Below are 27,243 nucleotides of genomic sequence, written 5' to 3' on the forward strand. Positions count from 1 at the left end.
TTCATTATTTTCATGTGCCAAAAATTTTTAAGTCATTTTCCAATTGGTAGGCATCTATTTTATTTCTAGTTGTTTTTTGTTGTTGTTATTTTTTGGGGGGGTTTTTTGCTATTTAAAATGTTACTATTCTGGTGTCCATTGGGATTTTTCTTGCTATCTTTGTCCTCCATGTCTGCTATCTTGCTGGCAATAGGTTATTTGGGTCAAAGGATATGAACGCTGTAGTTGCTTTCTTAGCATACATACAAATTGCTTTCCAAAGCTTTACTGTGTCTCTTTCTCCAATGCTTCCAAGACTAACTATTCTCATTTCATTTTTGTCATTTTACCAGTTTCCTAGGAGTAGCACGAAACATCAAAATGGTTTTATTTTTCATTTCTTATAATTAGTAATTTGTAGCAATCTCTCACATAGTTAAGTTATTAGTGTTAATATTAATCTAAATGAAAAATTATCTTTATCAATTATGGGAGGCAGTGTGATTCAACAGAATAAATTCCAAGTTTGCAGAGACCATCTGAATTAAAATCCCACTTACATCTCTTAATTTCTGTGAGTAGTCCTTGGGCAAATCACTTAAATTCCTTGGAAAGTCTCTTTGAAAACTAAATGTTTCATCCTAATATCTTACTTATTATTAAAATGGGCAGGGAAGAAGAAATATAGGTGGATTTATACTATCATGAGATTCTTTCAGAATTTTTCTCTAAAGTTGGAAGTTAAAGCATCTAAATAAAAGCAACTTTAACTCAAGTTAAAGAAATTAGTAAATTCTACCAATTAGAAGTGATCATAATTATAGTTGTAAAACTTGGCATCATACGGTCAAAAGTATGCCTACAGGCTTAGTACGAGCAAATGTCAAATGTAAATGTTCTGTATCATCATTTAATATCTTATTCATACAATGAGACCTTTATTTTTACATGTTTAAAATGTTTTGGTTTTTGTCAATCCTCTTGTTCTATGTTCAGAACTGTTTGTTATACTTTCTTGGGGGCAAAATTCTGGCTGAATCCCATAACATTATTTTGCATGGCTAGCAAGTCATCTGTTTTATACATCATAAAGACATTTGCCGCAATAATGGGACATGATCTGTTCTGTGTCTGATAAGGGTGATGGGGCAATTCTGAAATTTAAAAATGTGCACGTGAACTTAGTAAATTATTAACTTTATTATTAAGCTTTTATGTATGTGGAGGCATATTCTTTTGACTTTTCAGTTCCTTGGCTTCATTGAAAATGATCAACTTCAATTATTAAAAAGCAAACTCATTTCCAAAGTCCCAGTAAGTTCACATAAACCTAAGAAGATTTTGTCCAGGGCGTTTCATCTTCTGCCCTACCCCTCACTCTTCTGCTTCCCTCCTCTTAAAACCAGACAACTGAGTGTTAGCCTTCATTCATGGTTTGTTTTGTTGATGCATTCATCCAGGGCACATAGAACCAGGCTCTAAGTCAGGGGATCTGGGTTGTAATAACAGATTGTAACAACTCACCACCACTGTGGTGCTGGGAAAATCATTTTGCCTTATTCTGCTTGAGTTAACAGAATGAAGGGACTGGAGTAAATGATCTCTGATGTTCTTTACAATTTTAAATCTGTGATTCTATGCATTCAGCCACTCAATATTCTTAGAAGTCAAGACCTTGAGTTCCTCAAAGATACAAACTTCATATGGGAAGCTATGTATGTATTTGTGGGAAACCGAGCATGGATAAGAATGTTGATGTTGAGTAAAAGAAATGCTTGTTACTATTGTTTAGACTCATGTTTGTCCTTCTTTGCTGAAGAAGACCATGCCATCAGAGAGATGATGACATGACTTGCACTTGACTTTGTTTTGAGTGAGGGAGGGCTGTGCAGATCACTTCTCCTCCAGAGCCATCTGAATCCAGTGACCTGATATTCCTCAGTATAACTAGAGATGGGCCAGGATGCACTGGAAGACCTAAAGGCCAAGGTCTTTGCAGGTACTCAGAATAGGCTTGTTTAAGAAGTAGCCAGGGCATGGCCCCTTTAATGAGGTCAAGAAAAGAAAGACATCAGACTGGGTGGGAAACAGCAACAGTTACTATTGATAATCACTCTAAAGGTAGGAGAGCGGAGGAGCCCTTGGCAGGGGCCCATTGGCATCTCAGTTTCAGAGTGTAGTAGGTTTAAGGCTTTGGGAGAGGGAAGGGGAGGGAAGGGAAAGAAAGGGAAGGTAAGAGAAGGCCACATGTGGCCTGAGGCAGCAGGTTCCCCACCCCTAGATCAGAGCTTTCCCATAATTCCATCATGATCTATCAGCTACTTTGAAGACCTATCACAGTTGATATCTAAAGCAGCTACCTTCCATCTTCCTCACAATTTGTAAGGGTGGTATGATGGGAATGAATGCTGAGTTTGGAGCAGAGGACCTGAGTTCAAGTTTCAGCTTTGCTATTTGTCACATTTGAGACCATCATAACTATTTAACCTATCTGCCCTATTTCCCTGACTGTAAAATGAGGAGGATGAAGTAGGTAACTTCTGAAATCTCTTTCAATTCTCTAGCTATGATATTCTGGGTTCCCAAAGGGAATGTAAATTTGATTACTTGAACTGTCAGCACCTTTGTTGATATTCCTCTATGTTCACCTGCTCCACATTCTTCAATATGGCCTCTCAATAAGACCCGAGTGAAATTAAAAAAAAAAGAAAGAAAAAAAGACCACACTTTCTTCATGAGGAAAAGTTCAGGGACCTGTACCTTAGATTTAACAATAAAATACATGACCAATTCAACACCAAATATGTCTTACATTGTATGAAATTGAAACCTCCACAATGGAGATCTACTCTTAAAATACTCACATGTACACAGTGTTATGTAGGATTGTTTTAGATAAAATGACATTGAAACTACAGTAAAGCAGTGCAGTTATTGCTTTATTGGACACATGTGTTTCCAAAGGCAAAGTAGACTTAGAGTCAATGAACAGAGCATGTCTATTCAGGAAGTTAACAAGAGCAGTAAATTTCAATTGACCATTAATAGAAAGAAAAAGTCAAAGCACTAAAAATTTGCTCCTTAATGACTTAAACTCTGCAAGAATCATTTACCAACAAAACCTGTTCTAATGCTTAAGAGATCTTGACTCTCTTGTAAACATCTTGACGATGCTTACCCAAGAGTAAGAAGGCATACTGCATGTTCTATGTATAATGTTTTATGCTATTAATGTCAGGAGAAAATGACAGCTGTAATATCTTTCATGATTTAGGATTAGAGATGCTCAGTCATTGAAGATATGGAGCCCCATTTCCTGTGGCATTTTTAGGAGTTCTTCTCAGAAATCTTGATTGTGACAGTCTTGACTTCAGTGTATTCATGGAGACCATACTCTCCCCTGGAGGGAAAAACAATCCAAAATTGCATTTGAAATAGTTATCCATAGACTATACAATCTACATTTCAGTATGAATTTGGATCGGTTCATTAGGGTAGATAAAAGACAAGGTAGGGGGGTGGCTGGAGAATAGGCCAACTTCTGACTAGCACTAACAATGTGACCATGGGTGAGTAACTTAATGTCCAAGTGCCTCAAATGTCAAAGAATATAAATGAATGGTGAGTTGCTGATCTGTATCAGTAGAAGATATTTCAACATTGGGAATTACCTACATTCACAAAATCCCATCTATGGACCTTCCACAAATAGTTAGGATTAATGCTCTCAGAAGAAGTCTATCTTCTCAGAAACATCAAAAATAGAAGCAATAACTATCTAGAGGCATTTTCTGTACTAATGATCCATCCTCTCCTATAAAATCTTATACAGAATTATGTCCTTTTGGATGCCCAGCTACACTGTTTTAGAAATGGGAAGTTTTAATGCTGATGTTCATATTATAGTTAAATAATATAGGCATTACTTCATTAGACACAAGGCTGAAATTCTAGGAAACATTTCCAAAGTCAAGTTCAGGGGAATATCTAGCTACATAAATAACTGACAGGGGATGGACGTTAAGGAGAGGAGTGAGATAGCACCTCAGTGCAGAGGACAATTGGAGGGGACAGAAATACAATGTATAGAGAGGACAGTTCAATTATGTGCAGTTTCAGTAGGAAAAAGCATGGCCTATCTCCTTGTTTGTCCTTTAAGAGCTGGGGGCCTGTTATATCTCTTAGAGTCCATATCCCATCTCCAGACTACAGAAGAGGTGCAGGCTGGCAGCCAGTGAGACGGGAGTATGGGGACATTTATAACATGGGGAGAGTATATACTTTTTGTTGGGATTGGAAGCTCAAATCCGTGTGGATGGTCTCGGGCGGGTAAAAGTGGGACTTCTAAATCTTAGAGTCTTACGAGGCCCTCCATGAACAGCGGGGATTCGAGAAGGTCAGACTGAGCTAGCTCGGCTAGCTCGGGTATTTCCGCCTCTCCCCGGGAGATACGTGATGGGTGGAGTCTCCCTGCCCTCGAGGTCGTCCCGGATCTGGGCACACTATTGTTATCTAACAGCACGGTATTGAGATGCAAACTGTGTGGCTGAAGGTTAAGTAGGATTGAGGAAGCCTGAAAGCTCTCTTAGCACGTAAGGAGCCAAGAGGACAGTAGGCTCCGCTTCTCTTCTCTTCTCTCTCCCCTCCCCCTCTCTCCCCGCTTGTACTTCAGCTTCCAATCCCTTAAGATCTTAGCCTCCTTAGGAAATCTCCCCCTCTTCCTCCTAAGGAAGACCCCCCTGCACTTGTAACTAGATCCTGAAATAAAGCTCAACCCTTGTTCGACTCTGGAACGTCCTTTCTCTCATATGTGCATCCGGCGTGGCCAGCCGAAGACCTCGGAGGTGAGATAAGAAAGACTCGGGTAGCCCACACAGGCCTCTAGGCCTGGCAACTTTTCTTTCCACCTGGTGCAAAGTCCTAGACTCCCTTTCCTAGTTATAGCTCTAGTGGGGTGGGATTTCAAAACAAAAGTGAATAGTGTACAGGGAACTTAATTTTCATAGTACTCAAGAAGCATTTTACAGTTATTATTAAAATATTAAATTACCATGAGATTAAATGGCCACTTGGTAAAAAACTTAACATTGAGAATTTCTAATAATCACTCAGATGAATACCCCAAAATGGATACAGCAAAACTACAAGAAATCAATACTTCTAAAAAAAGCAAATACTATAAAAACATTATGGAGGATTTAAGAACACAAGTATTTATTACCAGCCAACAATGTTTCACAATACGTTTATCTTGTTGGTTGGCATGAAATGAAAAGACCTTTACTTACTTCTTAAATTTGGGTTTTGAAACCAAACAAGATTTAAAATCACCTTATGACATGTTCTACTACATGCAAAAGAGCAGAAAACAAACAAAAACCCAACTTTTTCTTTAGAACTGAATTCAGTCTCTCTCCCTGGCTACCTCTACCTCCCTCCAAAACAGAATTAAACACACTTTATGAGAACACATCCTTCATTCCTCACAAAATCATTAGAGTTGGTCTGAATCTATCCCCTCCAATGGCTCACTAATAACACTGAAGGACTGTTACCCATTCTAAGAACTTCTCTGCCATGTTTAGATTAGTGAAAGAATAGGGGTAAGTAATCCTTTGGACATTACCCATATTATGTACTTTGCAATCTAGCAGTCTTCTCTGTTACCCACACCCAACTCTCCACCTTCAGCCTTCGTAACTTTTCACTGCTTATTCCGTTCACCTGGAATGCAACTGCTCCTTTCTTATGCTTTCTAGAGCCATTTTCTTCCCTTCAAGATGCAAAACATGTACCTTTTATATGGAACCCATCCGGAATCATCCAAATAGATGAACTTAATGCAAAGCCTGTTATTCTAAGTTGTTTTTCTTTTCTTAATAATGGAAGTTCATCTAATAACATCTCTGCTGGTATTCTCATACCTTTCTGGGGGAGAGCCTAGATAGTAGAACTAATACATGTAAGTTGAAATAGAGTATTTTTATTTTTTAATAAAACTATATGTGAATATTTGGGGTCTTAAATCTTAACTGATCATCTGTCCTGTTTCAAGTTTGAAAGTCATGAAGTCATTCTGCTCTCTTCTGGTATTTCCCAATAAATAACGTGTCAGTTAAACATCACAAACTTGGCTACTGTGAGAATTCAGTCAACAGTGGTGTATGTAGCTTGAACCAAAAATTTTCAGAGACTTCTTTCTCTGTGTTCTTATGGGAGACTTTACTGAAAGTTACTTTTTAGTTTATATAAACAGATTCCTGTTATGGGTTGGAATGCTTTGTACTTTGTATCTTTGTTATTTGATTTCATTGTGCCTTGTCATTATGAATTAGCTAAATGGGGCAACTGTGAATATTTCTGAAATGATTAGCTTATCATGTCCTAGTCTTGAATCCCCTGGTTTTATTTACCATTTAATTTTCAGGGCTTCCAGACTTCTCATGTGTGATGAACCTAGGATTACATCATTTCAGAACTAGAGGGGCCCCCAGAGCATATCTCATCCAGTCTCTTCATTGTATGTTTTGTAAATTTATTGTAAAAGCTATACCGCTCTGTTATTTTATGACAATGAACCCAAAGATCCAATTTGAAGAAGATATAGCAATGACTTGGCAGTAACCGCACCCCACCCCACTGAAAGAAGAGCCAAGATTTGGGGTAGAGAATGTAAGAGAGAAAGTGAGAGAAGGTAAAATAGGGAAAGACTCAGAAGCAATATTTACAAAACTCTGCTTCTGATGGAGGATAGGTGTTTATTTTGTGATAAGTCAAGTTATACTGTTACAGTGAACGATCAAATCCCTCAGTCAATAATAACACAGAGGAACAATATTTACCATAGGTACAATATTTAAGTTGCTATGGAAACATGCAATTTCCAAACCTTGCTGTGTTCTCAGTGCTTTGCTGAAATGGTACATCAAATGACAATTCACTGAGAATGGCTTGGGGTTACCTGATGTAGGTGACTAAGGTTATCTACATCTGGTAAGATGGGAAGACAATTTCCAGATTGCATTTAGCAACGTGTGGACCAAAATAATGAATTACAATATACTGTAAGGTATGGTGTTAATATATTTTTTTAAAATCTAAGTTCCACAAAGGCAGGAAGCATTTTTCTTTTTATTTATGCATTTCTAACACCTAGCATCTAGTAATTTCTTCACAAGTGTTTCTTTAATTGATTTGAATTAGAGCAGTAAGCATTAGCCAGGGATTTGACATGCACAAGTGAGTCCAATAAATTTGGCTTTCATTAAGTCATTTTAATTGAAAATTAAATATTTATTTGGGAATTATAACTTTAAAAATATATAGCACTAATATACAGCATAGATAAAGATACCAAAGTGCAGAATAATTATATGTGACTTATATAAGGTCATGCAGATTGGCAATAGACCTTAAGTAGAGCCTACTTCCCCTGTTCAGTGTATTTTCCTTTACATCTCTATGCCTCTCTACTTTTATGTACATATAGACTTTATCTAATCTATAGTTTTGGAATTTAGTCTGGGGTATTCCTTGAGAGACATTAAGGACTAGTGAATAAATAGAATGTCAACATTGGAATCAGGAAGTCCTGAGTTTAGATTCTACCTTTAACGCATAGTGACCAAGGTCTAGTCACATAGCCTCTTAGTTACAAAAGAATAGCTAATCTGCAGCATAGAATTGGTGTTTTGATTCCTGGAGTTCAATCCATTGATATCGGCCCACCCCTTCCCACATCTCCAAATGTTACTCTTTTTTTAACCCCTTTTTAAAAGAGGATATATCTCTCATCCCGACAAGTCTGTAATCTTCACAAAAGACATGGCAGGTTTCATAACTTAGTCAGTGTCATTATTGAGTTAACTTTTGTAATTAAGATAATAACTTAAAACCTTTGTCCTCTGATTCATGAAGGTATTAGGAAACTGGGAAAAAGTCCATTTCCATATTCTCTTCCTAAAACAGGCAACTACATGAAGCTTGATCACATACGATTTGCATGATACAATGTGCCAGCTTTTTTTTCACCATGACAATATTTTTGTATGAATAAAATTACTTCTGAGAAGTTCAAAACTGAATAAGTTCAGATCTGAGATTTCAAAATATCATAAATGAGTTATTTTAAAAGTTATTTAACAAGGTTTCAGAAAGAAGTGAAATATGCTACTGATGGTTCACTGAAAGACTCTTTTGATGCCAATTATAACAGGAATATAAGAAATTTTCAAAAATCAGATTTCCTTTTGGATGGTTAGACCCTGAAGGTTCATCCACATGATTTGAAAATCTGGACTCAAATAAAATCTAAGTTCCTCCAATGAATTAATCCTATATCAACTGGGAACATGTTGCTGTGACAAGTTAACATAGTTCCTATATATTTTTTTAAAATGGCAAAATTAATATATTTTTCTCATAATGATGAGTTTGCAAAGAAAAATAAGTTATAGAATTCTTTATTTTGACTCCTACCTTTTGTTGAGAAACCATTAGTGTGTATGTGCGAGCACGTGCGCATAAATATTTGCATATTCTTTTTCATACTAATCTGTAGAACCTGAGATTCAATAAACTATTTGGTCTAACAGGTTCCTAAGAAAGAGGAAGGAGGACACCTGCTAAACTAGAATTTCTAAATTTATTCCCGAGAAAACAGACAAATCTTAAATAACATACATCCTAGATATACAACATAAAATGCCAAAAGGTCTTACTTACAATTCTCTGCCATTTCCAGACATCTTGAATCCACCAAAAGGGGTCTGAGGAGAAACCACACCGTAGCAATTCACCCTGCAAAGACAAGAGTTTTTACACTAACATTTCAATTCAATCAGCAATTATTTAGTGTGTACTCTGTATGAAGTTAATTTGATTTAATTTTTTTTTTTTTTGGAAGGGAAAAGATGAAAGGAAAGGAAAGTGAATAAGCATTTGTGGAGGGGCTTACAATGTGTCAGGCACTGTGCTCTAAGTGCTTTAAAAATATTATCTTCTTTGATTTTTGGATCAAACTTGTAATTTCATTGAGATATAGAACTCCCAGTGAAAAAAAGTTTCTCCACCAAAGCTCTGCAACTCAGTCCTAAAATGCCCCCAGACGCTAAGTGCTTAAGTGACTCGTCCAGTGCTATGGGCACTACATGTCAGAGGCAAGCCTTCACCCAAGGTCTTTGAAAGTTTGAGGCCATCTTTTGTATTTTCTAGGACAAACTACCTCTCTACATGGTTCATAGTAAATAATTAATGTAAAATTCTCTAGGTCTAGATGAACAAAAAGGTGAAAGCATTTAACTCTTTGGTTATTAACTCTAAAGGAATTTATATACTTACTTCAATAATTCAATGACATTGAGAAAATACCCCATGCAGTCATTTCACAGCCTGTGTGACTCTCAAGAAGTCAGAAGAACCTATTTTTATTACATTTTAAAGGGTAGCACCACAAGAGAGTCTTTACCTTTGGGAAGCCATGCCATAAATATTTAAACAATATTTACTGATGTTATTAATGTAGCAAATAAATGGGGTAGTGACCCACCCATACTTAACATTTCATACCTTTCACATGGGTATGTGGACACCTACTTATTCTCTGGACTTTCTCACTCACTTTAACTGAATGAAGTGTCTAGGTCAGGGGTGCAGAACTTGGGATTTATTCTGGAAAGTTGGATTCAGTCAAAGGGCCGCACTTGAGGAAGGCCATATGTGGCTCGAGGCCACAGATTCCCTACCCCTGGTCTAGGTTCTCACCAAAACCAACTGCCAAACTGGGTATATTAAAATTTTTGCCCCACTGATGCATTTCCATTTGAACAAACCACCCACTCTTAATGAGGACTTTGGAGTTTTAAATAAAACCATTTACTTAACAATAAGGCAATAGGCATACAATGACATCAAAATGTCTAATGTATTAAAGCAGATGCATAAAAAACCACTTATCTATAAATAATAATAGATAGCATTTATATAACACCATGTGTCAGGTACTGTGCTAAGCATTTTACAATTATTATATCATCTGATTAATTTATTCCTAACAGTCCTGGGTGGTTAAAGAAAACTGAGTTAAATAGAGTTTACATCACCTGCCCAGGATCACACAGCTGGCAAGTGTATGAAGCCATATTGGAACTCAGGTCTTTCTGACTCCGGGCTCAGTGCTCTATTCAATGAAGCACCTGGGTAAATATCCCTCTAAAGCAGTCAGTATCTTTGGGGTAAAATGGGCATATGCTTTAAAAAAAAATGCTGTCAAGATCATATATGAGTCAGGAAAATCCATGTTCTTTAAAAGGTAACTCATAATTCTGGGCCTATAGATTTTAGTGTTCTCTGTCTCAGGAAACATTCATAAAAGTTACTCGAACATAATTGATATGTTTAATTACAGAGTTTAGCACATACATGGCACAAAGTAACTGCTTAATAAAAACTCATTTCCTTGCCTTGCCTTGCAATCATTAGTTAGGGCCTGTGGCATGAAAGAGTTGGCTGGAAAAGGCCAAAAACAGCTAGTCATTTTAAGGAAAGATGTATGACAAGGTTAAGTTTCCAGTACTATTTACTTATCTGATCAGGGACTCAAGAGATAGGTACAGTTTATAATTCCTATCACATTGCTTCATCTGGAAGGCATGTAATAAGCCCTGTTATCATGGATTCTATCACTTTAAGTTTGTCATCACAATAAGCACAAGGGGGGAAAAGTGTTCAATTCTATATTGATGCACAAGGTTTAGGAGTCAAGTTAGCGTAGTCCAGAAACAAATGTTTGTTGTGAGAAATGTAGAGATGTTCAAAATTAAGAACTTGCTGATGAGTTTTTCCTTAAGTATTCCCTTTTATTGGAAACATCTCAACCTTTGTCAGAGTAATTATCCAAGAGATATTTGATAACAGAATCATGGATTTTAGCACTTTTAGGGATCCTAGATTTCATCCAGTACAACCCCTTCGTTTGTAGACAAGGTAATGAATAGCTCAGAAAACAAGCAAAGAAAGTCTACCTAGTTTGAAAGGTGAAAAAATACTGTTTTTCAAATGTCCAAGTTTTTCTCTTACTGTGATTTGATATGTGATGGACTCTCCTAAAAGTGACATCAATAAGATTTGACTTACCAGACTGTTCCAGCTTGAAGGGCAGAAGAAACTGTCAAGACTTTGTCAAGGTCTCTGCTAAAAATGCCTGCTGATAAGCCATAGTGGGTGTTGTTGGCCCTTTTGACCACTTCATCGATAGTCTTAAACTTCATGATTTGTTGGACTGGTCCGAAAATCTGCTCCGTAGTAAGAATGAGAGAAAGGTAGAGATAATGAAAGAGAGGAAAAGTAGGTGAGGGGGCAAAGCACATGAATACGAATCAAATCAAGGTGATTTTTTTTTTTTTGATGTGTGGACAGTTTGTTTTTGTTTATTCATTTAGTTTGGGGTATGAATTAAAGCTTGACAAGTTTTTTATGAATGGATGTTTTCCTAAAATGACTTGAAATCACTTTAGAGTAAATTGGTCACCATACTCATGTGTCAGAATTCTATCGATAGTAAGTAATTTTTATCAGACTGTAAGTGCTTCAAGATTAGAGACGGGTTTTAGATTTGTCTTTGTATTCCTAGTGACTAGGACAGTACCTTGAACGTAGCAAGTGTTTGGTTAATGCTTGTTGAATGAATGCCTTAACAGAAAACAGGTCAGGAGCCACCATAGTACAGGAGAGAATGCCAGAATCAGAGGATATGTGTTCTCAGTTGGCTGTGCTACTTACTACCTGTTTAAGACTGCTCAAATCACTTTGCCTTTTTTCAGTCTCAGTTTACTTCTCTGTAAAATAAGGAGCACTAAAATAGATAGCCTCCAAAGCCTCTTCCAGCTTTGGATCCATGACTCTACACTTCAAACAAACTGCATTTATATCAGAAGTCAAATTTCAGGTGAGAATTTTTTAAACTTCCCATTCCTTCTTCTAATTTTTGATGAAGACTGCATAAATCTTGCTGGGGTTTCAAGTTAGCAAGAATGAAACTCAAAAGACTACACTGGCCTTCTGGGAGAAGGTATTCATTAGGGTATGAAGTCATTTAATTATAAATATTCTGTCAGATTTAAACATGTTTTATGATCTGGTCTTTAGCCTCTAACAGAAACTGCAGCCAGGAGTCACTTGACTAGTTTTGAACTAGGATGGAGAAAAGGATTTGGATAAAACTAAGGAATGATTGCATCGTTCAGAACTCAGCTCCACTCCTTCATCTCCCGTGGTGTATGAGTGAATGCATGATTCAATCAGGAGTCATATCTTTTGCTTATGAGCAGAATGACCCTGGGCAAATCACATCATCTCTCTGGGCTTCCGTTTTCTTCATCCTAAAATTAGGGAGCATCATTAGATGATTTTTAAGATAGTTTCTAGTTATAAATCCTAAGAGTACTATGATCCTACCCTAGCCTGGATATTCCTCCATCTTCTACTTGTGGTTTTGGAGTTGGGCGAGGGGGCCCAAAACTCATGTACTTAAAAGGCTTTTTTTTAAAAAATATAGATATCACATGTTAAGTTATAGGAGCAAATGTAATCAACAAATCCTCATAGTTTAAAAGTGTTTTAGGACTTCCAAATATTTGCAGAAATCACTCTAGGCTGCCTCTTAAGAAGTAAAAAGTGATTTGTTTTAGCAATGGACAGAATAAGTATTTAAATATTTATTATTAACTCCAGGCTTTTGGATTTTCCTGGACACTGATCTTCCAGGCATCCTAGAACAATTCTGAATCAGTATCTTGGATATCTCCCCTTTCTATTGTGCTGGAGAGTCAAGTAATGGAAACATATAGATGAGAGAGAAGTGGATTGAGACAGGGAAACTATTCAAATATTTGCGCATCTCAAAGAACAGTCCAATTTTTAATGCCTCCAATTAGGATTGCACTTGTTTTCTGTAATCTGACTTTTCCAAGCTTGAATGTATTTTTCCATTCACTTCCTCAGTTTATTATGAAAGGGGATGGACAACATGAACTTGACTCCCCCTTCTTCCTTGGGCTAACAGTGGTGAAATGACTACTTGTGCCACATACTGCCTACCTGCTCTGAAACCGATGCCCATGCCACTACATACTGTCTGAAGTAACCTATGCCTGGATGTCCTGGGAAAAGAGTCATCTCTTATAATGGGCATTCTCACTTAATTCCACTATGGCTAAGAAGAGTTTGTTGTATGAATGCCTTGATTCTTGGTAATTGTGAAATCTGGCTAGGGCAAGAGTACATGAGAATTGGTCTCAGACAAAAAATAATCACAATGACTTTGAAAACTTTTTCCTGTTGCAGGTTTCTTTTCTCTACTCTTAATTCCTTGGCTTTAATGGGCATTTCACCATGGCTTTCCCATCATTTTCACCCCACTGAAAATATGGACTCCAACCTCGGGTGCCAAGGTTTTGCAAGATGAGGTCTTATTTTCCTAGAGCTTAGGTCTCCATGACTTGCCCAGCTGTCTCCTTCCCATAACACTATTTTATGATAATCTCTACTCAACTGGAAATTTGGTTTCAACTCTTGCGAGAGGTGAGATTTTGACCTAACTTACTGACGCCTAGGATTTCATGCCACTTCCCGCTTCTCTTTCCCATGGTCCCAAATAAGTGTTGCACCCCACACACAAACACCCTTTCAACTTAATACATCGTCCTTTCTCATTAGAATGTAAGTTTCTTGAGTGCAAGGATATCATTGCTTGTTTGTATTTCTATCCTCAGCATTTATCATAGAGCCTGGCACTTAGTAAATGTTTAATAAAAAACATTTATCGCCCTCAACCTCTGTCCTCCTAATCAGAGCTTTGTTGTCTCAAACATATATGGATTGTTGACTGTGAGAGAGGTGAGCAAGTGAGAAGCAACACAACATAGTGGACTGAGAGTTCACCTCCAAGACAGGAACATCTGGATAAAAGTCTCAACTCTGACACACAGGGGCTGTGTAACCCTGGACATTTGATCTCACTTATTCCTTACAATGGAATTCCATATACATATATGCACATACATACATATAACCTCCCACACATATACATGTGGGTATATATACACACCATGCATACATGTGTGGGGTCATGTATGTCTGTATATGTGCACATGTGTATATATGCACATGTGTGTATACACACAGACTCAATGTTAACTTACAAGGAAGTTATGTGGATACACAAAGATACATACTCATATATGTGCATGTATACAGTAATATATAGATATTTGTATACATATACGTTTGTTTCTATATATACATATATGTATATATATGTGCACGTAGGAAATAACTCAGTGTTTCCTCACAAGAAAGGTGTGCATATGCACACATATAACATATATGCATGTGTATACATGAAGATATGTTTGTACCAATATATGAATATAGACACATATCTCAATTTTTTAATAAGGAAGATATGTGGGTACCCACATCTATATATACACACAGATATATAAATACATATACTTACACACATACATGTATATATTCCTGTTGTAAGGAATTATATGTGCCCTTAAATGGCCAATACATTTATTTACCTATCAGAGAATAAGTCTGAATGGTTAGAACAAAGCCCTATGTGAAGAACCTCCTATTTCAAATGACAGTTAGTCCTTCAGTTGGTAGAATTTTAGAATTTGAGTAGTCATAAATTCCAAGCTTGCCCTTCTATACAGAAAATATTCACTGAAAATAATAGCCTTTTATGAAGTACTTGTAGTATATTTTTAACTTTTCCTGACTACCCATTGAAGTTGCCACTTTGCTGCATTTAACAGAGTATACTCAGGTAACATATGTTCAAATAACATATGCTGGGATTAGCCCAGCAAAATAGACCTAGCAAAATGGGGGGCTGTGAGGGGAAAGGAATGTGACTCCTGTACCTTAGACAAATAAATTTACTTTCGTTTATCCTATTTTCCTTATACATAAAAGGAAGCAGTTGTATTAAGTGATATCAAAGGACTCCTTCAAGTTTAAAAACAATTTCTATACTTTTGAGTTATCTAACTCACTGGCTAGGTACTCCATTTCTTTTAGCCAAGAACTGACATAAGTTATAACATATTTGAGCTGGCCAATGTGGCATTTCTTGGTAAAAGAATAAGGTATTATAGAGGCAAACCTGCATATGCTGTCATACTTGATCACTTTTTCAGTCAGTTCTGCCTGTTTTTATTTAAAATAAAGGAGGAAGTCAAAGGAAGAAGGAATTTATTGTATTAAAAAGATATCAATGAGATTTTTTAAAAATACTAAATGTGAACAAACACCATGAGTAAGATATTTATGTTCTTAGGTATTAATTTTCTGCTATAAACCTTCCATTTAAATTCAGGTCTGGTCAAGAAACACTATAAAAAGGCAGCAAAAGATAAATTACTTTCTCAAATTAAAGTTTTTCCTCTCTGAAAGAGAAAAGAATACTTAATCACGGCCAGGTTATGACTTAGCAGATAAATCTTAAGGAGTTGGTTGAATCAGGTTAAGTGACATGTCCCCATGGCTAATAAGGGTAAGACGCAAGATTTAAAAACTAGACCTTTCTGACTGGAAGCCTAAACACTTATCACTAATATCATGATGTCTCTGTGTGAGGAAGGATAAAATGAGAGCAGAGATGCAAGTACTCTCTGAAAAGTGAAATGTGCTTTACGAAGACAGGATACAGGGCATGCTGGGAAATGTTCACAACCGGTTCTCTGAAAACAGTGACTCACTTTGAAGTCTGATCTGCATTATTAACATTTCCTTCATCATTTTCTTAAGTTTGGCCAGTCAATAAAAAAACAAATCAAATCATGATTTGTAATGTTTGTTGTTTTTAAGGCATAAATGTTCAAGATGAACATTTAATAACTGGTTATCAATAGCCATTCAATATTTGAGATGAACATTTAACAACTGACTCTCAAGAGCCTCCAGGATACCCCTGACAGACATTAGTATTAGCTACTCTCTTCTAAGCCTGAAAAGCAATAATTCTAGTATATTATCTATTCATGAGATTCTTGTGTTAAAATATGGTGGCTTTTTTTTTGTCTTTGCCGTATATAAAGATATTAAGAACTGGAGAGGAGTCAGAGTAGTTCAGTGGAAATAGCATTCATTGGCTTTAGAGTCAAAGAATATGGGTTCACATCTCTTATCTAATGCTGGCTATTTGTATAATCTTGGGCAAGTCATTCAAGGTCTCAGTTTTTATGGGGTGTAAAAGTCTTCCAGGGTCCCTTCCAATTGTAGGTCTATGCACTTATGATCCTAGGAGTATGATCCAACAATTAAGGGAATGAAAAAAATAAGTCTATGGGAAAAGGGAGAAGAGAAAACTAAGGAGTTACTCCAAGGATACTGTTTTGTCTTGTGAGGAAGATGTAACTAGTGTGGTCTAAGAGGAATTATTACTAATAATCAATGATTTGGGGAGATCCAGAGTTCCCCCCTTTTTTTTTCTAAAGTGCTCACTTCAAAGATCAGTTTCTGAAAGACATTGCTTATAATGAGGTTGACTTAGCTTTCTCCTCAATCTTGTTCAGACCCTACCCAACCTTAGAAGGAATCTAAGATAGAGAAAAGCATTGTGCTTTACACAGGTATGGATGGGATAAATTCTTTGGTTAGATTTCTCTAGGCTAGACAACTTAGAAGTAAATGACATAAAGTTACATCTTCCAGCCCCTCATTAGAATAGCTCCATCTCTCATGGTAATATTCGTTGTCTCTCATTGTTAACCAATCAGAACTGATTGACATCCTCAGGAACACCCACTCTTCCAAGGGGATATAAACTGTGAGCCCACTGTCATGATTCCTCTTGGGCATTTGAGAGTGTCACTGATCCCTTTTGGTGGTAACACGTTAGCATTATTAATTAATAAAATGATTAGTTACCCAGAAATTATGTCTCTCCAACTTTTTAAACATCACAGTACTCTACATTGATGTTAATTAATATATGTAAGGTGTTCTGTAATCCATGGAGTGCTATATAAATGTTAGTGATGATCATCACTGTTGTTAATTTATGGGATAGGCGTTAAGATGGAAAGGGAAGCTTAACCTTGAGTGATGATTATGAAGTCATTAGTAGAGACTATGAAGTCTTTATGTCTCCAGATATTGTTACAATAAATAATTTGTTCTGGATAGCCTCCTTATCTGCAAGATAACTTGGGTAAAATATAGTTTGAAACTGTCATATAATATCTAGTAATTATTACCAGATGGTTGGGGAGTGCTCAATGTTCCTTAGCCTAGATGGTCATAGCTGTAATTCTGTCAGTAAATAAGACAAGCCAATTAAGGTAAAATAGAAGGGGAGAGGAGATTCTGTTGGGAAAGTTATTCAACCAGTTGCATCTTGAAAATGAACACTTTGTGTTCCAGTGTGTAGGCAAAAAAGAAAGCAACTGAAGGAACAGAATGGAACCAAGTCCTTTACCTCTTCTTTGGCGATGCGCATCTCATCAGTAACATTGGAGAAGACTGTGGGCTGGATGAAGAAACCTTTGTCTCCCCACCGTCCTCCTCCACATTCCAGTTTGGCTCCTTCCTTCTTCCCACTCTCAATGAGGTCAAGTATTTTGGTATGCTGCTCTTTATCAATCTACATGAAAATATGAAGGACAGGACAGGGAGGGATAACAGAAAGGAAAGAAAAAAATAAATGTAGAGTGACAATGAATCTTTGAATTTGTGATAAAAAAAAAACCACCCAGAAAATGATTAAATGTTGCAAATACCATATCTAAACAGCTTCCCTGCCCTGAAAGATAGTTTTTTAAAACTCTTTTATTTGTAAACCTTAAAGTATTACGTCAACGTAAGTTAAAATTATTTTTATTACTAAAAATGTTAGTGTTGAAGAATCTTATGGATAGCTAATTTGAATGAATCCTTGACATGTGGTTAAAATAAAGAGAAATAGAAACCTCCTCTTTAACCATTTTTACATGACTAGTTTTCAATTACTTTAGAATGTGTTCATACAAATGTAACAAATTCTAAACTATCTTGTACTAAGAGTTTTGGAGAAATGAAATAATATTAACTTTGTCCAATTATAATTCGACCAAAATCCCTTTTAATATGCTGTTAAAAATTAAGGGAAAAACTCCAATTAATCTTGGTTTACTTTTATTTGATTAAATAAAAAAAGGAGTCATTTACAACTGAGTCTACAATCTAGAATGATATTTGTTCCCAATAAGTTCATAATCTCCCCTAAAGCTTATGGTCAAACTCATGAAAAGGAGTTTAAAATGGGAGCTTAGATTGGGAGGCCAATGTTTTCAGGAGAATTAATTGGTAATAGCCAACACAATACAAACACAATTATTACCTATTGGCATTCTCTCATAACTAATCTCTTGACGTTATTTTGTACCATTGAGGTTATCCTAAGCTAAAAGAATTTAGTAAATATTCAGTTTCCTTGTACATGTATTATTATGCAAAGAAAAAAACCAAAATTATCAAAGCAAAAGAGTGGTTTTAAAAGTTCCCAATTATTCATACACATGTTTTGAGAATAAGGCTAATAAGGTAAAAGAAAGTATGTGGTAGGGCGCAAGGGTGGGTAACTTGTGGCCTTGAGGTTGAATATTTGTTCTGCGAAGTTTGGATTCAGTCAAAGTGTTGGGAAGAAAATTTTCAGAAGGAATGACAAAGACTCCCAAGGTAGATGAGGCAAGCTCATTTTTTTTTACATTTCTTGCCTGCATAGTAACACAACACAAAAGTGAAAGCTAGTGGTTTAAATCCCTGTCAGGAAACCCAGAGCCCCTTCCCCATTTTCTCATTGGCTGAAATACTTTGAGGAATACAACTTCCTGATATTCCCATTTCATGTTACCCCCGCTTCATATGTTGCCCCTTCCTCTACATACATTGCATATGCATGTAAGTGAGCTTTAGCTCCTCCCACAGAGAAGTTAATATTTATGAAGCAATTAAAAATGTGTGCTTGAAATCTAGCTGATCTACTTACCCAGTTCCAACCTCAGACCTGGTTGAAACTGGTTTCCAGAGATTGGTCTCCTGTTTTTCCCCTTATTCTGAAAATTATTTTTGTAGAGACTGCATGAAAGAAACCTGCCCCCCCCCCCCTTTCTTTCATCTGTGTGGAAACATAATCTTTATATCTCACAAAAGGGCTGTACTTGAGGACCTGGAGGGCTACAGTGGCCTCAAGGCCACAGGTTCCTCACCCCTGGCTGTAGGAGAAACAGGACTTGTATTTGGAGTCAGAAAACTCAGGTTAAATTCTAACTCTACTATTTATCTAATTATGTGACTGTAAGATATTTCCTCAACCCTTATGAGTCTTAGTTTCCTCCTCCTTAAAATGGGATGACAATATCTGCATCGCTTACCTCCTAAGTGCTAAAAGTGCTTTTAAGTTCCAAAGTATTACTTTTAAATGAGATACTGCTAGTTTTCAAGAGGGCTACCCTATTCAATCAATTAATCCATCCATCAACAAGCACTTATTATGTGTCACTAAGAGGCACTGTGGCATAATAGATAGCTTACTTTAAGGTCATAAAGACCTGCTGGTGCTTAAGTAAATTACTTAAAGTATCAATGCTCTAGGCAACTCTCTGAGACTGAGTTATAGAGAAAGCTCTGACCTGCATTGAGAAGAAGGAGTTTCCACACCAGAAAGTTCTTCAGTGTCATCAAACAAATAGAAACTGATCCCTGCAAGCTGCATGTTGACTCAGAAAACTACAAATTAACATTATCTATGTTGTATTATATTTTTATTCATTTTGTTCAACTGGTTCTGACCATACTCGGGAGTTTTGCAGGTTGCTTGTGGCCTGCTGGCTAGGAGTTTGGAACCTTTGTTTTACCTAAATGAAACCCCAAGTACATGCCCTCTCTACTATGTACTAAGCTCTGGGGCTACAAATGAAATGTTTTTGTCCCTTTTGCAATTTTACTTCCTGCTGTTACTACTTTATACTGACTATGTATAAACTTTACTTACTATACTAATTAAAAGTAGGGGGAGGGCATGATGGTCAGAATGAGGATATAATTTTAACAGAGGTATAAACCTATTTCATGTGATAAATAGGTTTTATAAATGCTTAAGTCACAATCTTCCTCAACTGAGTGCTAAATAGAGTCAACCAATCTGAGTGACTGTGGGGGAAAAAGTCAGTCAATCAGCATTAATGGAGCTCTTCTTATATGCCAAGTGCTGGGCTAAGCGTGAGGGATATAAAGAAAAGCAAAAGATGGTTCCTACTCTCAAGGCACTTCCAAATACCTTTGGAACATTGGATGTAATAATTGAAGAAACTAGCACTAAGGGTAATCATTAGAAAGCGGGACTTCAGTTGAGACTTGAAGAGAAGCCACGAGGTTGAAATGAGGAGGGAGAGTATTCCAGGCATGGGGAACAGACAGAGGGAACATCCCATCTGAGGAAAGCAAGAAAGGCTTGAGTCACAGAATTGTAGAAAATGTGGCAGGGAAGTAACATTAAGAATATTGGAAAGGTTGAGAAGGACTAGGTTATGAAGGGCTTTGAATGCTAAATATAGGATTTTAGGGTATCACTGTAGTTTATTGAACATGGGGGTACTGGTGGTGGTGGTGATATGATCGAATCTGAGTTTTAGGAAGATTAATTTGAGAGATGAGCAGAAAATGTATAGGGGTCAGGAGAGACTTGATGGAAGAAGAAAAACCAACAGGTTAGAGGTAGTAGTCCAGGAATGAGGTGATGAGGGCCTGTAGTAGGGTAGTGGCAATGTCAGAGAAGAGAAGGGGGTATATAGGAGATATATTAGGAAGGTAAAATTAACAGGATTTAACAATAAATTGAATATGGAAGATGAGAGAGAGAGAGAGTGAGAGGTTGAGGATGATGTCTAGGTTGTGAGTCTGGGTGACCAGGAGCATTGCAGTGCCCTAGAGAGTAATAGAAAAATTTGGAAAAGTGTTGGTTGGGCGTGGAAGATAATGAATTTAGTTTTGGACACGGTGGAATTTAAGCTGTCTAAGGAACATCCAGTTTGAGAAGTCTAATATGCAGCTGGAGATGTGAGTCTGGTGGTTTGGAGGGAAGCTAGGGTTGGAAAGGTAGAATTGATGCCATCAGCACAAAGAAAATAAATCCAAAGAGACTGCTGAGATCTCCATGTGAGATAGGATAGAAGGGAAGATGTGCAAATGCATGCTGGCAGCACACATTATGAGACAATGGAAGATGTGATAACAGTAATGACAATAGTGTTTATACAGCACATCAAAGTTTGCCTAGTACTCATCATATGTTTTCTCAGTTGATCCTCTGTGAGTAGACATTTTTATTCCCATTTTACAGATGAGGAAACAGACTGAGAGCTTTGCCCGTGGGTATATAATATCTGAGGGGAGATTTTAAATCAGGTCTTCCTGTCTGGAGTTCAGAGCTCTTAACCACTTTGTCATCTACTTACAGGCTGTTGCTCAGGAAGAACAGAGGATTATAGACAGCTCTCATTTTGTAAGAGAAATGAATGCAGGAGGCAAAAATTATGTGAAGGGTAAGAAGTAAGGATTAATTCACCCAATGGTTTTGGTGGGGTTTTTGTTTTTGTTTTTTAACAAAAATGTTCTTAGTCTTGATTCTAAAGTTGTTCCCTAGATTAGTTTCAGTCATTAGGTTTAAACAACACGGGAAGAGGAAGTTTTGTTTCCTGCCCCAAATTGGGAAATCCTGACTGTGTATATCTTTCCAATCTGTCCCAGTCTTGCCCAGGAAAACAAGCAAGGCCAGCATTATCCTCATTTCATTCTGGATCCTGAAAAAGGAAATAGAGGCAAACTCCCTCATCTATATTGATCTTTGTTTTCTACCGTGTGCATTCCTTTATTTACCAACCTGAGGGCCTTGCTGTACTCCTGGGATCAGAGGATTCCCCAGTGTGTATTTCTGGGCACGTTCTACACTCCTCCGAACAAACTCATTGTAAATGGACTCTTCCACAAAAAGCCTTGATGCAGCAGTGCAGCACTGGCCCTGGTGGAAAAATAACCCAAGGTGTGCGAATTCCACAGCATTATCCACTGTAAAAGAAAAATGTCCCAGGTTAGTCAAAAAAGAACACATTTCCAAAAGATGAATTTTTTTTTTTTTCCAAGAGAAAAGGAAGTATCTTTTAACTCTTAAAATAAGCAGTATATAGTCTGTGTCTCCCTTTGGACCTCATTGTCCCTGAATATTTGTTTTGGAGAGGGCATTAAAACTGGATGGTAGAAGGAAACTTGAAATGATTGTACAAGTCTCCAGTGCTCAACAGCATCAAAATATCACTTTGAAAAGACTTGCGTAATTGCTCTCTGGCAACAGTGAAAGGGACAACTGGAGTGGAATCTAAAGTTTCCTTTTTCACTTGCAATCTTTTGATCTTGATCCCCAGAAAGAAACTTTTTCAATGCTTCAGAAAATGGATCCACACTATGGTCAAAGGGCTATAAAGCTCTGCATACCCTTTGACCCAGCAATATCACTGCTAGGTCTGTATCAAAAAGAGATAAAAAAAAAAATGGGTGGTGGGAAAGTAGCTATTTCTAAAAGGATATTTATGCCAGCTCTTTTAGTGGTGGCAAAGAATTGGAAATTGAGAGGTTATCCATCAACTGGGGAATGGCTGAACAAGTTGTGGTATATGATTGCAATGGATAATAAGAATTTGGAACTCAAAATTTTAAAAAATAGAATGTTAAAATTGTTTTTACATGTAATTGAGAAAAAATATAATTTTAAAAAGGTTCACATTCTTAAAAAAAAAACCCACCTTCTCATGAATTGTTAAGAGTTGCAAGAACATTAAATAGTTGTATTTATTTATCTTAATTCTATACTAGAAGACAATATAGTCTTTTTAAATATATTCATTTCCTGGAAGCTTACATATATTTTTTTAACCTTTGCATACTGCCAAGATCCACTTATTTCGTGGATCAAAGGATGATGCTTTGGTTCAGTTTAGGGTACTTCCTAGGTTACCCTTTGATAAATAAAAGGACACTATATGACACAGTCACAGTGGAAAGGATACTAAACCTACAGTCTAAAATACCTTAGTTCAAATCTAGCCATGTGACCCTGGGCATGCCACTTAAACTCAAATTTCTCAAGCATAAAATGGAGATAATAATGTAGATCCAAGAAAGGGCACGTGTCCTTCATACGTGAACTTAAATCTGCCTGCTGGTTTTATAAGGTCTACAAGACAAATGAAGCATAACTCACTGCTGTTTGGTTAGTTGATAATCTTCCACAAATAAAAAATTGTTTTATTCTTATAAAGACTCAAGTAGAATGTAAGCCCCTTGAATGGAGAAAATATTTTGGTTTTTGTCTTTTGTATCCCTAGTACCAAACCACCAAAGCGCTTTGTACACAGAAGGGTCTAAGGAGTAGAAAAATTTGTGTTGAATAAAAACAGATTCATCCCAGTTAACTAGCTAGAAATGATTTAGCTCATTGTAGAATATAGGTCAAAGATTGCTTTGAGACATGTAAAAGTAAAAGAAACATAAAAATATTAATTATACTAACAGTCAGCATCAGCAAATACAATGCAAGGGCTCTTTCCTCCCAGCTCCAGTGAAACCCTCTTTAGGTTGCTCTTCCCAGCAGCCTCCTTAATTAGCAGGCCAACCTGAAAGAGATGAAATTGGTTCCCAATAGGGAGAATTAGTGGTTTCCATCCATAGCTCTTGAATTTCTAAGTCCTGGATATCCTATGATGTTTCCTCCTTTAAATGGTTTGTTCCTTTGCATTTACTTAGATGAGAAACTGGACTAAATGATTTCCAACTTTCCCATTTGGAAAACTGTATGATTTCATCCTCTCCTTTATTCTCTGAGTTCACTATCACATAACACATAGTAGGGAGCAAAATAGAAGGAAGTGTTTGGAGATGCCTTTTACCTTCAAGTATCTCTGTATTTTCTTGTTGTATAACAATCATAAACAAATAGTTTCTATTACAATGGTTAATATTTATCAAGTTATTTTCCAAACTCAACTTTGGTGCAAGAACAGAGAGAGCTCATAAATGCCCATTGATTCTGAAAAAGTGTATTCTAGTTACATATTTGTATTTTAATTCAACTAACAGGAAAAAAATGAATGGGTGTTAATGAAGTACTAGTTTTTATTTTCTATGGTAATTGTCCAGTAATACTGGAAATCCAAAGTGTGTGAAATCTGTATGTTGCTCAGATTATGTCATACAGATGGATGAGTAGCCTGTCAAATAAGTCTGACCATGTGTATAACTTCAGCAATCACCACATACAGGCAATAAGTTAGGTCTAGAATTGCACTGAAGGAGGAGATCAGACTGGATTGCTTTTGGAAAAATGAATAGTGCTTTCAGCAATCACAAATTTTTTCCACCTGGAAAGGTCCCTCTCTTTATCATCAATATTTTATCTATCTATCTATCTATCTATCTATCTATATCTATGCATATAGATATACATATATACATATGTGTGTGTGTGTGTGTATCTATATATCTGGGTTATGGAACATCACCAACAATAATTATCCTGGAGGTATGAAAGATGAAACAAGTCATATATGATCAGAAAAGGAGATAGACAGCAAGAGTAAGAGGCAACAGCTGGAAAGTCCATTTGTGTACAAGTACTCAGATGATACTAAAATGATAAATGAAAGTCCTCTAGTGCTTGGTCAAATCCCTCGTGGTAAAAAAACCAGACAAATTATACATAATGAGAAGACATAGGGGTATTATGACTTGTACAAATCAAGGAACCATCTATAACAGTTAGATAATAATGGATCCATCAAGCCAGTAACTTGGCTGCTGCCGTAAACTATAAAAAAATACTTGAATCTGTTTTGTTTGTTTTTATTAGTTACATTAAAGTTAATTTAGTGTTTTAATTCAACTTTAAGTGAATCTAGAAATAGACTTCTCCTGGTGTGAAGCCCATCTGGAATATACCATCCCAACTCTCCTATCCGGTATTTCTTACTTAAGGAGACAAAGAATCTTCATTCCTCTGAATTACATCTTCCCTTCTTTCCCTTTCTATTCTCAATGAGCCTCAATGGACTTTTTTTTGTAAATAATGGTTGCTAAGCAGCCAGCATGCTCTCCTATTTCATAACATTTTAGTATATGTAAAATACACTTGAATTAATGGTACATTTCAGATCTTCAATGATATTAAATTGACTAGGTAATAGTTGTTGGAAGTGTGAATGAAGCAGAGAGAATACAACTTTTGTTTAATGTATATGATTTAGAAAACCATCTCACTATTGACTTCCATTCTAGATATTCAAGAGTGTAACTGGGCCAAATAGTAGATGTCCCCTAATGCTGCTGTCTTAGCTGGTCTTTGCCTATATTTCTACTATCTGAGGTAACAAAATATTCAACTCTTTCAAGCCTCAGTTTCCCCCCTCTGTAAAACAGGGAAAAAAATGCCTGTAGCACTTACCTCACAGGATTTTTATGAGGATGAACTGAGATAATTTATATAAAGCATGGCATGGACTTTACATGTATTATGAAAATTATCAGATTCTATTATTTTAGCATCTGCTGGGTCTCACTTGAGTAGCATAAACATTTGAAATAAAAAAGCTTTTGCAAAAGACGTAGGTAGAATGATGCTTTGAAGAAGCTTAATGGGAAATCTGAATTGCTATTATAATTAAAAAACTCAAAATGGACACATTACTGTATTGGATATAGATGGGTATTGAATATACTTGCGCTACCCAACTCACAGACTATTAGAATAGAAAGGACCTTTAAGTTTATTTGATCCAACACTTTTATTATACAGAGAAGGAAACTGAGACACAGAGAGGTTGTGATTTGCTGAATATGTACAGTTACTTCTTGACATAACCTGGAGTTGATTTCAAATTTTCTGTATTGTTCATCACAGGGCTGATGTAAGAAAAGTACTTAGTAATCTCTAAAGCAGCATAGGCATGTAAGACCTTATTAGACCTGACATACCATTCAGCATTGGTTTGATGAAATGATACTCCAAACAGAGTAATCATTTAAAACTGCCAAGGCTTGATTTCTCTGTCCATCATCGTATCCATCATTACATTATAGCATTATGCATAAAAACCCAGTTCATGACCATGATCTTTGTCTTGCTTGCAAACACAAGCAGCTCTTACATATCTACATCTGACTCATTCACAGCAACACCTGGACCCCTTCTTGGCCTTCTTCACCCTATCAGTTGCTGAGTTAGAGTTCAAACTCATTTTTATCTATCTCATATACAATAAAGGACAGTCTGGTGGGGGTTAGGAAGGGAAATAATGGTACCTCCATCCATTCATCAATCAACATTTATTAAATATCTACATTCCATTAATTTTTGTGCTAGATATTATATACAAGCAAAAGAGAAAGAACTCTTGCCCTCAGGGGTTTACATTCTCTTGGACCTACAATGTCTTGCAAACAGAAGGAATGAATACCTTCTGCGCTCTCTCTCCCAACTCCCCTTTTCCAAACCATGTATGAAAGAATTAGATAAGAATGCAACTTATATGCAACTACATAAACTAGCTGTTGGGAATGCCTTAATATCGGACTTGACTTACCTCTGTGGACCCTGTGAAGGCTACTTTATCTACATCCATGTGAGAAGAAATGGCTGCTCCAGCTGTGGGTCCATAACCAGGCACAATATTCACTACTCCTGGTGGAAATCCTGCCTAAAGAAGTGAGTCACAAATTAATCCTAGAGAAGAATCAAAAACTACTAGGAATGGAAAAACACCTTGCTTATAATCACCTCCTCCTTCATCATCATTTATAACACACTTTAAGTTTTGTAAAGCACTTTACATATTATCTCATTAGATTCTCACTGCAACTCTGCAAGCTAGCAGCCATTATCATTCCTATTTTACAGAGGAGGAAAGAGAGATGACTTGCCCAGGGGCACACAGCTGGTAAGTGCCTAAATCAGGATTTGAACTCAGCCTTCCTGGATTAACCTCTCACACTTTCTCCTCCATGACATGAAGAAAAAATCACCTCAGAATGTCTTTATCATCTTTTCCCCCCATCTCCATCCCATATATTTTATTCATTATATTTGAAGGCTGCATTATTCAGAAGAAACTTCCATTCTTAACTATGGAATTCAGATTTTGTGGCACATTCAGATGATCATGAGTTTCC

The 27,243-nt window shown here is 36.6% G+C and overlaps 2 protein-coding genes across 4 annotated transcripts in view; both read right to left on the bottom strand.

Moving 5' to 3' along the window:
• Nucleotides 1–27,243, bottom strand: part of LOC140496993 (aldehyde dehydrogenase 1A1) — a 269,491-nt gene that overhangs the window by 118,469 nt on the left and 123,779 nt on the right. The gene's annotated exons all lie outside the window — the stretch shown is intronic.
• LOC140496995 (aldehyde dehydrogenase 1A1-like) overlaps nt 2,898–27,243 on the bottom strand; it is a 46,358-nt gene continuing 22,012 nt past the window's right edge. Inside the window, exons 7-13 of the mRNA XM_072597456.1 lie at nt 26,658–26,771; nt 23,594–23,696; nt 21,911–22,095; nt 17,471–17,635; nt 11,113–11,270; nt 8,704–8,778; nt 2,898–3,379 (exon numbers count right to left, since the gene is read on the bottom strand). Of these exons, the coding sequence (XP_072453557.1) occupies nt 3,307–3,379; nt 8,704–8,778; nt 11,113–11,270; nt 17,471–17,635; nt 21,911–22,095; nt 23,594–23,696; nt 26,658–26,771 (873 nt within the window). The 3' untranslated portion in view covers nt 2,898–3,306. The remainder of the gene's footprint in view (nt 3,380–8,703; nt 8,779–11,112; nt 11,271–17,470; nt 17,636–21,910; nt 22,096–23,593; nt 23,697–26,657; nt 26,772–27,243) is intronic.

Source organism: Notamacropus eugenii, chromosome 3 (assembly GCF_028372415.1).
Source record: "Notamacropus eugenii isolate mMacEug1 chromosome 3, mMacEug1.pri_v2, whole genome shotgun sequence".
NCBI classification, from domain to species: Eukaryota; Metazoa; Chordata; class Mammalia; order Diprotodontia; family Macropodidae; genus Notamacropus; species Notamacropus eugenii.